The following is a 15956-nucleotide window of genomic DNA, read 5'->3' on the forward strand; positions in this document are numbered from 1 at the left end:
ATTATAAATATTATTTCTTGGTTTTTCAAGGTAAAGTCTCACTGTAGCCCAGACTGACCTGGAATTCACTATGGAGTCTCAGGGTGGCCTCAAACTCTCAGCAATCCACCTACATGTGCCTCCTGAGTGCTGGGATTAAAGTTGTGCACAACCATGCCTGGCTAAACATTTAGCATTTAACATGAACTTTTTTTTTGGGGGGGGGGGGAGAGAATGGGCAATCCAGGGCCTTTCAGCTACTGTGAATGAACTCCAGACACATGTGCTCCCTTTTGCGCATGTGTGACATTGCATTCTTGTGTCACTGTGCATCTGGCTATGTGGGACCTGGAGATTCTAACATGCATTCTTAGGCTTTGCAGGCAAGTACCTTAACTGCTAAGCCACCTCTCCAGCCCTTATTTATTTATTGTTTTTTTAAAGTTGTTATTTATTTATTAACGAGGGGGAGAAAGAAAGAGAGAGTGAGAATGGGTATGCCAGGGCTTCCAGCTGCTGCAAATGAACTCCAGATGCATGTGCCACCTTGTGCATCTGGCTTACATTGATTCTTGGGAATAGAATGTGGATTCTTTGGCTTTGCGGGCAAGTGCCTTAACCTCTAAGACATCTCTCTCCAGCTTTGTACTTTTTTTTGTTGTTGTTTGAAAGAGACAGAGAGAGTGTGAGAGGGAGGGGGAGAGAGAACTGGCACACCAGGGCCTCCAGCCACTACAATCAAACTCCAGATGCATGGGCCACATTGTGCGCATGTGTGACCTTACATCACCTTGTGCCTCTGGCTTATGTGGGACCTGGAGAGTAGAACATGGGTCCTTAGGCTTTGCATGCAAGCACCTTAACTGCTAAGCCACCTTTCTAAACCCTAAAAAAAAAAAAAAAAATTATTACTGTGTATGGTGGTTTACACCTTTAATCTCAGCACTTGGGAGGCAGAGGTAGGAGGATTGTTGTGAATTTTAGGCCAGCCTGGGACTACAGAGTGAGTTCCAAGCCAGAATGGGCTAGAGTTAGACACTGCCTTGAAAAATACCCCCCCCCCAATTATTTGTGTGTGTGTATGTATTGGTGTGTCCATGCCTCTTACCACTGCAAGTGGAATGCCAGATGCTTGTACCAGCTGAACATGGGTGGCTGGGGAACTTAATCTAAGCCAGCAGGCTTTGCAACCAAGAACCTTTAACCACTGAGCCATCTCCTTAGCCTCATCTTTCTTTCTTTGTTTTTAAATAATACACACACACACACACACACACACACACACACTCTACTGGCATTTCATTCATTAGTTTTATTGAAAGGTACATCCCTTAGTACCAAACAAAAAGTAGTTAACTGGTTAGGTTACCTCTCCCAACTCAAAAATTAACACTGAGCTTTCCAAATATTGAAGTATATCAGCCTTCTGGAGAAACTGAATAGTTATAAAATATAGTTTACGAAAGCTAAGAATAAAATACATTGATTCTTTTGTTTATTTTTTTACCACTCATTTTTTCACAAAATTATGTCAAAACTAATTACAGCCATTCTGGATGAACTCAGGCTGTCCCAGCACTGAGTACCATCTACAACACTTGAACACCACAGACGTCCTCACATTTGCTGGCCGACATGGAGAATCCCGAAAGCTAATACCTCAGTGAGCTCATATGAAGATGCCTACTTCCTTTTCTTAAAGCACCCTAAGGAATTTATTATTAAGTATATTCTGTTCCTTTTAAAACAAAATCCTACATTAGAAGCAATGGTAGTTTTATAAAAACAATTTGTAGTAAAACTGGAGTGCTTTGTCTGGCCTGAACTTAATTTCCTGGGGTAAAGTAAATTTTCTAAATGGTAGCTCATTCTGTACTACTAATATAATAGAAACAATTTTTCTCAAATGTGACTAGATTGAAAGAGTAGACTCTATAAATTTTTTTTTTTTTTAAACCATGGATAGGAACAGCTCTTGTTGGGCTGGAGGGATGGCTTAGCAGGTAAGGCATTTATTTGCTTGCAAAGCCAAAGGACCCAGATTCAATTCCCTGGGACCCACATAAGCCAGATGCACAAGGTGGCACATGTGTCTGGAGTTCATTTGCGGTGGCTGGAGGCCCTGGCGTGCCCATTCTCTCCTCCCCGCCTCTGTCAAGTAAATAAATAGCTCCCGTTCTCCAGAAGAAATGGTCATGGATATGTCAAATTTGTGAAGTCACTATTTTTTTTCTTTGTATAAAATTCTTCAAGTTTAAATGAATATCTCATGTCAGAATTATCTATTGTTTATATTATGAGTGCCAAGAAATGGTAACTGCCCAGATTATTAACCCTTACACTGCTTTAAGGTGCATTTGTGAAATGTTGGTTTTGATATAAACCTCATGATTTAGATTTCATTAGTTTACCATTTTCAATACCAACTAAATACATTGATCTAATATAGAATATTAGATCAGTGTTAGAAATTAAGATTCACAGTTTACCTCCCAGGCTTATTACTATTATTTCACATTTATGTCTTTAGCTTTGATTCAAATGTATCACAGGTGAATTCAAATCTCAACAATCCTGCCAGGCACTGAACTGGGCAGTTGTCCCAAGCTGAGAACACCACCCCAATCTAGTTGTGAAATTCTGAGGTTTCACAGCTTTAATCCACTCTATCATGGAATCCAGAGCCTGGGGTCACAGAGAAAGGTATCAGAGTTGATTTTTTTTTTCTGCAATGATACTATCTGACACAACTTAATTGAAGTCTGCCTAAATATTACTAGCAAGCATGTGTAGATGTGTTAAATGTTAACATTTAGCTATGAGTACAAAAAGAGAAACCATTGCTATGAATTAAGAAATTTAGCTGGGTGTGGTGATGCATGCCTTTAATGTCAGCACTTGAGAGGATCACAGTGAGTTAGGGGCAACTCTGAGATTACATAGTGAATTTCAGGTCAGCCTGGCCTAGAGTGAAACTACCTCAAAAAACAAAACAAAACAAAAATTTAGATGGTAAGAATATGTAGTTTATATCAGTAACCAAGTTTACATTTTTAGACATATTACTTTCTAGTGGTTCAAATATCAGAAAATAATTATATGTCATATATATATATATATATATATACACATATATATATATATATATATATTTTTTTTTTTTTTTGGCTTCTCAAGGTAGAGTCTCATTCTAGGCCAGGCTGACCTGGAATTCACTGTGTAGTCTTGGGGTGGCCTTGAACTCATGGCAATCCTCCTGCCTCTGCCTCCTGAGTGCTGGGATTAAAGGCGTGCACCACCATGCCTGGTTTAATATTTATATTTTTAAAATATTTATTTATTTACTTCAGGGAAAGAGAAAGAAAGAGGCAGATAGATAGAGAGAATAGTGCACCAGGGCCTCTAGCCAGCGCAAGAAACAAACTCCAGACACATGTGCATCTGGCTTTATTTAGGTACTGGGAATCACCACATCCTTAGGCTTTCAGGCAAGCACCTTTAACCACCGAGCCATCTCCTCAGTCCCTCATCTTTCTTTCTTTCTTTGGTTTTTCGAGGTAGGGTCTTACTCTAGCTCAGGGTGGCCTGGAACTCGCAGCAATCCTCCTACCTCTGCCTCCCACGGGCTGGGATTAAAGGAGGGCGCCACCACGCCCTGCTGGGCTGCATTCTTTTTTCTTTTTCTTTTTTTTTTTTTTAAAGCATTTTTATTTATTTATTTGAGAGCGACAGACACAGAGAGAAAGACAGATAGAGGGAGAGAGAGAGAATGGGCACGCCAGGGCTTCCAGCCTCTGCAAATGAACTCCAGACGCGTGCACCCCCTTGTGCATCTGGCTAACGTGGGACCTGGGGAACCGAGCCTCGAACCGGGGTCCTTAGGCTTCACAGGCAAGCGCTTAACTGCTAAGCCATCTCTCCAGCCCTGAGCTGCATTCTTAACAGAGGCATTTAGAGCCAGTCAAAGATAAAATTGAAGTACAAATCCAAGAGTTTGTAGCTTGTTGGTGGGGTTTTGTTTAGGTCTAGCTCCACATTTCTGTGCTGTGAAGGACCCTGTAGTGGTTTTAGTGGAGACACCTGCTAGTGCGGAGGTATATTTTCATGTTAAATACATAATAGTTCCCATCCTTAGCTCGGCTAAAGATTATAGGCTCACACCTATAATTCTATTCCTCAGACTGGGCTTTAGAATGAGTCCCAGGTCAGCCTGGGCTAGAGGAAAAACTTGCCTCAGTTGCACTGAGACCCCAGGTGAAGCCTAGTACATTATTTTGAATTACTTTCAGCATCGGATCATACAAGCACAAGAATAAGATTTCAAATACATTCAAGATTAAATTACGACCCACATTCCATTGGTTGAATCTGCGGTACAGGAAGGAGGAGGGGTTTCCTCCAGTATTTCTCAAGGAAGTAGGGAGAAAAATAGCTGAAATATAGTAAAACAACAAAAAGAATTTTTTTGTGTGTAGGACAGGCATGCCTTTATTCCCAGCACTCGGAAGGCACAGGTAGGAGGATTACTGTGAGTTCGAGGCTAGCCTGGGACTAGAGTGAGTTCCAGGTCAGCCTGGACTACAGTGTAACCCTACCTATAGTCCAGATTTAAATCTAGAGCCCAGGCTGGCCTTAAACTCTTAGACTCTGTGATTACAGGCATGAGCCATCGAACCCAACTGAAAAATTCTCTTTAAAACAAATATAGAGTGAAGTCTAGGTCAGCCTGGGCTACAGTGAGACCCAACCTTAAAAAAAAAAAATCAAAAATAAAAAACAAAAAACAAAAAATGAGAACAAACGAAAAAGCTCCTAAAAACCAAAAACAACAACAACAACAAAATCACCTGATTCTCAAATCAGGCAAGGTGGTGCACACCTGTAATCTGAGCACTTGGGAGGTGGAGCAACAGAATTAGGAAATTTGGGCTGGAGAGATGGCTTAGCGGTTAAGGCCTGCAAAGCCGGTGGATCCTAGTTCAATTCTCCAGGACCCTCGTAAGCCATATGCACAAGGGAGCACATGCATCTGTTGTTAGTTTGCAGTGGTTGGAGGCCCTGGTGCACCCATTCTCTCTCTGTCAAAAACAAAATAAAAAGGATTAGGAATTCAAGGTCAGCCTTGGCTACATGCACTGAAGGTGAGTCTAGGCTCCACAAGGCCCAGTCTCACCCTCCCTTCAATGGTTTAGTGGAGAGCACCTCACTTCACTCAGCTATTTCCCTCAACCTTCCCACTTGGATCCCTCCAGACTCTTTCCAAAGTCAACAGTAGAGGAAGGATAACTTTTAGGGAGAAAGAGGATTTTGATGAATTATAAATAGAAATCATAAGATATAGAAGAAATGTACCCTTAATTTCTCGAAATATTAAGATATAAAAATTTGGGGGTATAGGGAAGTGGCTCAGTGGCTGAAGGTGCTTGCCTGCAAAGCCTGATGGCTCAGGGTTGACAGTGCCTCAGTACTGGAGTTCATTTGCAACAGCAGGAGGCTCTGGTATACCCATTCTGTTTCTTTCAAATTTATATATATACATACACTTTTTTTTTTTTGAGCTAAGAAGGGTCTTACTCTAGCCCAGGCTGGCCTCAAACTCAGGGCAATCCTCCCTTTGCCTCCCAAGTACTGGGATTAAAGGCATCTGTCACCATGCCTGGCTAAATATTTATTTTTTATTTATTTGCATATATAGAGACAGACAGAGAGAAGAGAGACAAAGAGAGAGATAATGGGTGTGCCAGAGCCTCTAGCTGTTGTAAATGAACTCCAGGTGCATGTGCCACTTTGTGCATCTGGCTTTACGTGGGTATTGGAGAATCGAACCCAGGTCATTAGGCTCTGCAGGCAGGTACCTTAAATGCTGAGCCATCTCTCTAGCATCTAAATAAATATTTAAAAAAATATTTATTTAAAATTTTTCTTCTAAGCTGGGTATAGTGGCGCACACCTTTAATCCGAGCACTTGGAAGGCAGAGGTAGGAGGACTGCCATGAGTTCAAGGACACCCTGAAACTACATAGTGAATTCCAGGTCAGCCTGGGCTAGAGTGAGACCCTACTTCAAAAAAAAAAAAAAAAAGAATAAGAAAAACAAAGCTAAATCTGCAAGCTTTCACTGTAATTTTAGCACAAATTGCTTGCATTCCAAAGTATTTCATCATTTTCTTGCTGATGTTTTCTTTCAGTTAAATATAAAATGTGAGAAGATAGAGCTTATGTTTGAGGATACCACTGTTTATATGTTTTCAACTTATTCAAGTTTCCATAGTTCCAAATATGTAGGGCTCTGGTCAGCTGTTTCCAAGCAATAGATAGTCAAAATATCCATAAAGATAGTATTATATGGTAAGGAGCAGGTTATTTGTTTGCAAGCAGACCGGTGGGTGGAGGTGGGGGAGAGAGACACCAGGATCTTCAGCCTCTGCAGACAAACTCCAGATGCATGGCATGTACCACTTTGGGCATTCACCCTCTTCGTGGGTACTGGGGAATCCTACCCAGCTGCCAGGCTTCGCAAGTAAGCTTAACTTCTGCGTCCTCTCTCCAGCCCTATTTAACATTGATTACCCACACGACATTGGCGTATCAGTTAGCTTCTCAGCTGTTTCCACCTATAAATTTGGGATTATGACCTGGAGAGATGGTTTAGTGATTAAGGTGCTTGCCTGTGAAGCTTAAGGACCCAGGTTCAGTTCCCCAGAACCCATTGTAAACCAGATGCACATGTGTTTGGAGTTCATTTGTAGTGGCCAGAGGCCCTGGCATGCCCATTCTCTCTCTCAAATAAACTGACAGACAGACAAGATATATGAAAACCTGGCATGGTGGAAGATGCCTGTAACCCCAGCACTTGGGAGGCAGAGGCCAGAAGAACAGGGTCCAAGGTCAACCTCAGATACATGGCGAGTATTCTAAGACCATAATTATAAATAGGTTATATAGGTAGAAGTATAGCATACAAATATGTGGTCTCTTCTTTCCCTATCCAGTGATTTGTGTGGACCAGATATGTTAGGAACCAATCAGAAAGGGCCAAGGCTTAAGGAACACTGTATGTGCTCCCTTCACTGGTCACTCTTCAAAGAACAGCTACTTAATTTTCAACAAACCACATCCTGGCTTCTAAAGACTATGGATTAAAATGCTGAGATGGGTTCAATTTCCAAGTACCCATGTAAAGCCAGACGTGCAAAGTACTGTGTGCATCTGGGGTTTGTATGCCCTGGTGTGCCCATTTGCTCTCTTTCTCTGTCTCTCTCTCTGCTTGCAAATAAATAGAATAAAAGAGGGCTACAGAGATGGATCAATGGTTAAAGATGCTTGTTTACAAAGCCTGACAGCCCAGGGTTCAGTTCCCCAGTACCCACATAAGGCCAGATGCACAAAGTGGCACATATGTCTGGAGTTCATTTGCAGCAGCAAGATGCCCTGGTGCGCCCATTCCCTTTATTCTCATTCCCCCCCCCCTCTCTCTCTCTCTCTCTCTCTCTCTCTCTCTCTCTCTCTCTCTCTGCTTGCAAATACTATAAGCAAAATCTAGTAAGGCTAAAAACTCATGAGCCAGGTGTGAGACCAGAAAGAACAGCCCATGCTTGGGGGATGTTTGGACAGTATTGAGAGGCTTGGAAAGTGACTGACTGGGCTGGGTGTGGTGGTGCACGTCTTTCATCCCAGCACTTCAGAGGACTGCTGTGAGTTTGAGGCTAGCCTGAGACTGCATAGTGAATTCTAGGTCAGCCTGGGCGACAGGGAGACCATACCTCAACCCCCTTCCCCACTGACCCCCCAAAAAGTGGCTGACTGGGAGCCAGGTGCAATGGTGCACATCTGAGCACTCAGGAGTCAGAGCCGGAGGATCACAGAAAGTTTGAGGCCGACTTGTCTGTACAGCAAGTTCTATGACAGCCACGATTATACAGCAAATCTATCTCAAAAATAAACAGGGCCAGGCATGGTGGTGCACGCCTTTAATCCCAGCACTTGGGAGGCGGCAGTAGGAGGATTGCCGTGAGTTTGAGGACAGCCTGAGACTGAATAGTGAATTCCAGGTCAGATTCCAGGTCACTCTGGGCTAGAGAGAAACCCTACCTCGTAAACAATAAGATAAAATAAGTAAAATAAAATAAACAGGGTTGAAGAGATGGCTCAGCAGTTAAGATGATTGCCTGCAAAGCCTAGTGACCGAAGTTTAATTCTCCGGGACCCACGTACAGCCAGATGCATGGTGGCGCATGCATTTGGGGTTAGTTTGCAGTGTCTGGAGGCTCTGAAGGGCCCATTCTCTGTGTCTCTTCTCTGTCTCGCTCTGCTTGAAAATAAATAAATAAATAACTTATTTTTAAAACAAACAAACAAAAATACAGACAGGCATGGTGGTGCATGCCTTCAGTCCAACCACAGGGGGGCAGAGGTAGTTCGAGGCCAGCCAGAGCTACATAGTAAATTCCAGGTCCGCCTGTGCTAGAGTGAGACCCTGTCTCAAAAAAAAAAAAAAAAAAAAAACATCAGCAGCAACAACATCTAAAACCCCACAAAAGGCTGACTTCTCACTTGGTGGTATGGGGAGCAGACGGAAGGAAGTACTGGTTTTATGACTTCAGAGATTAAGAAACTGGGTGAATGGTGATGCTGTAAGTAATTGCAGGGGCATTAGAGATTATGCTGGAAAGATAATGGCTTCTTTTTAAAAAATATTTTAATTTTATTATTTATTTATTTATTTGAGAGACACAGTCAGACAGAGAGAGAGAGAAAAGGACAAAGAGAGAGAATGGGTATGCCAGGATATCCAGCCACTGCAAACGAACTCCAGACACATGTGCCATCTTGTGCATCTGGCTTACGTGGGTACTGGGGAATGGAACCTAGGTCCTTTGGCTTTGCAAGAAAGTGCCTTAACCACTAAGCCATCTCTCCAGCCCTGGATTCTTTTATTTATTTATTTATTTATTTATTTATTTATTTATTTTTTGAGGTAAGAACTTGCTGTAGCCCAGGCTAACCTGGAATTAACTATATAGTCTCAGGCCTGGCCTCTAACTTACTATGATCCTCCTACCTCTGCCTCCTAAGTATTAAAGGCACGTGCCACCACAGCCAGCTGATAATGGATTCTTTCTAGTCTTGTTGAATCTTGAGGATCACAGAGATGTCCCTTATGGCAGAGGCTAAAACTTGGGATAAGAGTTCAGGATCAGGGGCTGGAGAGATGGCTTGGTTAAGGTACTTGCCTATGAAGCCTAAGGATCCAGGTTCAGTTCCCCAGAACCCACATAAGCCAGATACACATGTTCATACATATGTTTGGAGTTCATTTGCAGCGGCTAGAGGTTCTGCATGCCTATTTCTCTCTTTCAAGTGAATAAATAATTTTTTTTCTAAAAGAGTTCAGGATTGGTCCAAGCACCAAGCAAGGCTGCACACATCTTTAATCCCAACGCTTTACTTAGGAGGCAGAGGTAGGTGGATTGTAGTGAGTTCAAGGCCAGCTTCGGACTACAGAGTGAGTTCTAGGTCAGCCTGGACTAGAGTGAGAAAGACCAAATAAACAAACAAACAAACAAACAAACAAAAAACAGAGTTCAGGACTGGAATCTAGATTTGGGATTTACCTCTTCCAGTCACAGAAATTACTGCTATACAAGGTAACAACAGGAAGGGAAGAATGAGAAGTGATAGGAAGAAGAGTAGATGAGAACAGAAAACTGACACATAGATTTAGAAGGATACTGGGTATTTTGATTATCTATGCACTTCCTGACCTTTCTCATCTAATTAAGATTCAGTCCAGTTCTCTCTCTCTTTTTTTTTTTTTAATATTGTGTGTGTGTGCCAAGGCTTCAAAGAGAAGTCCAAGATGCTTGCAACACTTTTCGGGATTAAAAAAATTTTTTGTTGTTTTTTTTGAGGTAGGGATCTTGTTATAGCCCAGACTGACTTGGAATTCACTATGTAGTCTCAGAGTGGCCTCAAACTCACAGCAATCCTCCTACCTCTGCCTCCCAAGTGGTGGGATTAAAGGCGTGCACCACCACACCCAGTTTGCACCACTTTTTAGGCCTGGCTTTACGTAGGTGAATTGGGAATTGAACCTGGGCCCAAAGATTTTGCAAGCAAGCATCTTTAGCTGCTGAACCATCTCCCCAACCCCTAATCTTTTCTTTGAGACAAGGTCTTGCTATGTAGCCAAGTCTAGCCTGGAGTTCACTTTGTTACCCAGTGTGGCCTCAAACTCGAAATCCTTCTGTCTCAGCCTCTTTAGTGCTGGGATCACCAGCACAGACCACCTCACACAGTTCTCTAAAATTCAATTATAGAACCAAAATCACACATTTTCATTTGGCAGTCTGAGATACTAATTTGTTGGCTCTTAAATATACCCTTCAGGTATAAACGTTTCCTAAAAGAATTTCTAGTGTTCCTACTGTATTTCTCAAAACTTTCTTTCTCAAGACCCAAACATGTCACTTCCTGATTCAAGCATTATCTATGTAAAAGATGAAATTACGATAGAACAACCATAACTTGAATTAATTATTCCTCAACCTAAAGTAGAAAAACTTCTCTTAATTCTCTTAACAGTTTGAAATACTGGACAACCCCCCCTTTTATATTTTTTATTTTTGCTTTTTTGAGGTAGGGTCTCACTCTAGCTCAGGCTGACCTGGAATTCACTATGTAGTGTCAGGGTGGCCTCGAACTCATGGCGATCCTCCTACCTCTGCCTCCCGAGTGCTGGGATTAAGGGCATGCGCCACCATGCTCGGCTCCCCCTTTTTTTAAAAACTAGACTAGGGCCTCATGCATACTAGGCAAGTGCTCTACCACTGAGCTACACCGTTAACCCTGCTCACAGCTTTCTGATATAACTGAGACTGTTTCCAACATGGACAATGATGTTTTTTTTTTTAAATATTTTATTTATTTATTCATGAGAGAGAAAGAGAGAATGGGCATGCCACACTGCATATGAACTCCAGATATATGTGCCCCCTTGTGCATCTGGCTTACGTGGGTCCTGGGGAATTGAACCTGGGTCTTTGGACTTCACAGGCAAATGCTGTAACCCCTAAGCCAACAATAATGTTTCTTTAGAAATAGCTATGAAGGGCTGGAGCGACGGCTCTGCGGTTAAGGTGCTTGTGCAAAAAAAAGGCCTCGTGATCTGAGTTCAATTCCCCAGTACTCACGTAAAGCCAGATGTACAGTGGCACATGCATCTGGAGTTCATCTGCAGTGGCTGGAGGCCCAGGTGTGAGCTACAGAGTTCCTGATCATCCTGAGCTAGAACAAGACCCTACCTCAGGGGAGGAAGGGGAAAGAAAGAAAGGAGGGAGGAGGAAGGAGAAAAGAAGGAAGGAAGGAAGGAGGGAGAAGGAAGAGACAGCTATGAAGCCAAGGCACAAAGGACTAGAAAAGAAAGGCACACACACTTAAAAAGCTCATGTGACTATCTCAGAACTGGCCCATCTTCTTATGAGTTTACCTGTGAGGTTGCCCAATACTATTAGTGATCTAGCAGGATCTTTTTTCTTTTCATTTAGGGGATTGAGGGAGATTTGAGAGATATGTCTCTGCAACCCGGGTTAGGCTGGCTTCAAAAATCACAGCAATTGGCGGCTGTTGTGGCACACATCTTTAATCCCAGCATTTAGGAGGGAGAGGCAGGAGGATCATTGTGAGTTGGAGGCCAGCCTGGGACTACAGAGTGAGTTCCAGGTCAGCCTGGGCTAGAGTGAGACCCAACCTCAAAAAAAAAAAAAAAAAAAAAAAAAAAGTCAGCAATCTTGTCTCAGCCTCCCAAATGCTGGGATTACAGGCATGAGCCACTGTGTGTGGCTAAGGATATCCATTTATATAGTTCCCCCTCCCCTTTGTTCCTTTCCTCCACTCTGATCAGACGTCAAGAATTAGGCTTGTCTTGACCCATCTCTCACTAGACATTTATGAGGAAAAAAATCTCTCACCAGATCCTTACACATAATCAGCATTTCGGTTTGCTGCAGTCCCAGTCATTTCCCGCCTCGGGCCAGTTTTGACACGCACAAACACTTTTGCACTGAATCTACTTTGTGTGTGCAGGCATGACATCAGCTGTCCCACCCCTAGTGGGGTCTGTGAGGAGACTTACAATGGTGCTTTGAGTTGCAACAAAGCCCCTTCCTCTCTATTTAGGATTTCTGACATTTTTTCCTTCCACTTAAAATTCTTTCTCCCATTTAAATAAAAAAAAATTTTTTTTTTTATTAAGACCATAAGGAGAAAACAGGGAGTTGGCAGGCCTAGGGAACTAAAAAATTTGAAAAGGGGAGTTTAAGAAAAGTCATAAAACCACTTTGTGGTTACATCTCTTGCCAACTGGTTCTAACATTCAAGCTGAGCTAAAACTCACATACAGAAGAGGGTTCTAGCTTTAACAAACCTTTAAAAATTCTTTCTAGGCTTTCAAAGCAGATCTTCAGGAAAGTCAAGAACTTTTATGGTCAGGAAGGCAACAGGCACAGCAAGTTACTGGAAAGAACTGATGGTGTCACTCTAAACACAGCTCAGGATGACAGGATGAAGGATTTATTTTCTTTATTTCAGATGGAATGTTTCGTGCTATTCACAAATGTAAGAATCTGGGCCAAATATTCAGCTTAAGAAAAACCATCTTTTTTCGCATGTACTTAGGTCTAAAGTAAGTGATGGCTTTGCTACCCATCAGATCTGTTTATTTCATTATGATGACTGTTGTAACAAACCATCCCAATATCCAAAGCCAGATATGTAGGAAAGTATGAGAAAACTGGAACAACCTACCAGCTCTGTGGCCTCTGGATTGTGTTAGAAGTCACCAGCATATGCAACTCATTTTCTAGTTAAGTAATTCCCTCTAGGGACTCAGTGTGCAATCCACACGAAGGATCGGATTTCATTAGCAGCGGTAGGAAAATGCAAGCCTGTACATTTGCAAGTCAAAACTCCTGAAAGCTTCAGCTAGTCTGGCTATCATCATTGATTTTTCCTGGGAGAGGAGTTTAGCTGATAAAAAACATTTGTTGGGAGGCACAAATGAGGAAGTTGAGAAGAAGGGAAGGGATTCATCCAGCCAAGAGACAACTAAGCCTCAGTCTTCGGGCTAAACTCTGCCCCTAACGCAGTCTGCAGCTGTGTCCAAGCAGAGTGGTCCCACCCCCAAGGCTACAGATGACAAAGGCACAAATTAAAAGGGCAAGCGTTCAAAAGCATGTAATTCAACTTTTCATTTTTTAAAAAAATATCAACTTGAGCCCCAGTATTATACTGATTAACCATGAAATTGGGCTAGAGACTCACAAGTCTTAGCATCTATGTGAATAGTTTATTTGAAACTTATTAACTCCTCGAGCTTGAATCAAAAGACATACTGACCACATACTCGACTGGACTCCAGCTCTACCTTAGCAGTCCACACTTTTAGAAAGCACTTTCGTTGCGTACTGAGAGCCCTCCCAGTGCTTACCTTGGGCTGAGCTGGTTCTCCCTTCTCAAACATCATCTTAAGCCTGTTCAGTGGAACATTGTATTTCTCTATTTTGCCCGAGACTTCTGTGTTTTCACTCATTTCAGATCTCTCTTCTTCATGCCTGGAATCTCCCAGACAGTTTTCCATTTTTCCACTTTCTGTTGTGTGAGCTTTAAGATCCTCGTTGTCCTCCGTGCGGGGATGCTGACACAGAGGAACCGCTTCCGGACGTGGTCCAAGCCTGGGTCTGGGCTGGGTTTGCTCTTCGTGATCAGCCCTGGCTCCCGAGGCTGAGTTGCCTGTCACTTCGGCAGGAGGGGGGTCCACTCTGCGCCTGACCTCAGCGCTGCTGTGCTGCTGAAGGTCCGCGTGAGACTCTGCCCCAGGCACTGGGCTCTCCCACTTTTTCTTTAACACAGACAGGGTCCCTCTTCTAAAATGCTGGGGGAGATTTTCAGTGTTCTAGAGGAACAAGAAGTAAGGACCAGTCATAACTTGCCTGCTGCAACAGTCAAACATGTTCTTTGTAAAATTAAAGTTAAAACTCCAGGCGGCTCCAAGTGCACAAGCCGTTTCCGACAGCTGTGAACAGTTACAGCCTGCCACATGGAGCATGCATCCACCCAGGACAGGGCGAGGGGAAGAGAGAAAAAGTCAGGAGCTGAAGCAGGAAGTGATAAAACAGGATAGCCTTATAAGGACAAAATGAGAAGAAAGGCCAGCCTAGATCTAATGATAGTTACGCAGGATACAGATTTTCTCTTCTCTCCAAGGATTCATGGAAAAAAAGCAAGGAGAAAGGGCAAAACACCAGGTGCCTTAAATACTGTAGCTATAGAGTAATAAAAGTTCAGCAAAGTATGACAAGAATTCTATGATGAATTCTACTGGATTTTTTTTTCTTTCAAAAATAAGGCAGTACAGCTGAAACTGTGCAATTAGCAAGGCAGCATCGAGAACTGAAACCATTTGTAGAAACTAAAGACATCGCAAGCCTTTTACATATTTTGCATAAATGATATTAGTATATAGCTGACCTAATTTACAAGCATATAGGCAGTCTCTCTCTTTTTTTGCAGTATTTACACCCCGGCACTCAAAATTTTACTTTTGCATAAGAATATATATTTTTTTAAAGAATCTAGTCTTTTCTGCAGTTTTTTCCCTATATATTTATCTACGTCTAATTCATAATCACCTTAGAAAATTCACTATTTTACAAGTTTGGTTGAAAAAAACAGAGGTTTCATTAGAAAATATCACCCACTGTGGTTATCAGAGGACACACATTTAAACACCTAAGAGAGTTCACTTTCACTTGAGTCAAAAATGGAAACAGTCAGTAATGTAGACTAGGAGAGGAAACATGCTTGTTAAGTAAAATTAAGCATCATGTGCTTTAAGTCTTAAATAAGCTGAACACCAGCACTTTCCAAACCGCCGGCAACCTCCAGTATCTTCTCACCCTGTGTTCCCGCTGCCTGTGGCTCCTTGAGATCTCAACTAGGAAAGAAAGGGCAAACAACCTAGGACTGAAAGACTGCAGGGAATTAAACAGGATTAGCAGCTATATTGAGAATTAAGTCTCTCACCCTATTACATCTCTGAGAGCTACTGCATTGAGTAGCAAGGCTTGAAAAAAATACTTAGCACAATTGTTTGGTTCCACTGTTTAAATTTTCGCTTCCATGTTGATGCACTGGAGGAAGCATATATGGATTAGAGATAAAAGAAACAGGAGAATTTTTGATGAGAATTAAAAAAAGGTTCCTGCCAGGCATGATGGCACAAGTCCTAGCCATTTGTTCAGGTGGCCGAGGCAGAAGGATTGCTGGAGCCCAGGTGTTTAAAAACAACCTGTGCAACAAAGACTCTGTCTCAAGATCTATAAATAGGGCTGGAGAGATGGCTTAGCAGTCAAGGTGCTTGCCTGCAAAGTCAAGACAGAGGGCCCAGGTTCGATTCCCCAGAACCCATGTAAGCCAGATACATAAGGCAGCATATGTGTTTGGAGTTCGTTTGTGGGAGGCCCTGGCCTGCCCATTCTTTCTCTATCGGCCTCTTTTTATCTACCTCATAAGTAAGTAAGTAAATTAAATAGGCCTGGAGAGGTGGCTCAGCAGTTAAGGCACTTGCCTGTAAAGCCTAACGATCCAGGTTCAATTCCCTGCTACCCATGTAAAGTCAGATGCACAAAGTGGTGCATGCACCTGGAGTTCGTATGCAGTGGCTAGAGGCCCTGGTGCACCTGTGTTCTCATCCTCTCTCTCCTTGCCAATAAATAAATAAAATATAAAGCCCCCAAAAGAAAAAACAAACAAACAAACAAACAAAAAACAAGCACTACAATAGGGCTGAGGACCTGGCTTAGTGGTTAGGACATTTGCCTGCTAAGCCTAAGACCCTGCTTCAATTCCCCAGGACCCTCATAACAGATGCACAAGGGGGCGCATGCGTCTGGAGTTCGTTTGCATTGGTTAGAGGCCCTA

The 15956-nt window shown here is 42.5% G+C and overlaps 1 protein-coding gene across 1 annotated transcript in view; it reads right to left on the reverse strand.

Annotated features, from left to right (window-relative positions):
* Positions 1–15956, reverse strand: part of Lima1 (LIM domain and actin binding 1) — a 144982-nt gene that overhangs the window by 39467 nt on the left and 89559 nt on the right. The window contains exon 4 of the mRNA XM_045152631.1: positions 13465–13929. Coding sequence (XP_045008566.1) covers positions 13465–13929 — 465 coding nt within the window. The remainder of the gene's footprint in view (positions 1–13464; positions 13930–15956) is intronic.

Source organism: Jaculus jaculus, chromosome 6, assembly GCF_020740685.1.
Source record: "Jaculus jaculus isolate mJacJac1 chromosome 6, mJacJac1.mat.Y.cur, whole genome shotgun sequence".
Taxonomy (NCBI): Eukaryota; Metazoa; Chordata; class Mammalia; order Rodentia; family Dipodidae; genus Jaculus; species Jaculus jaculus.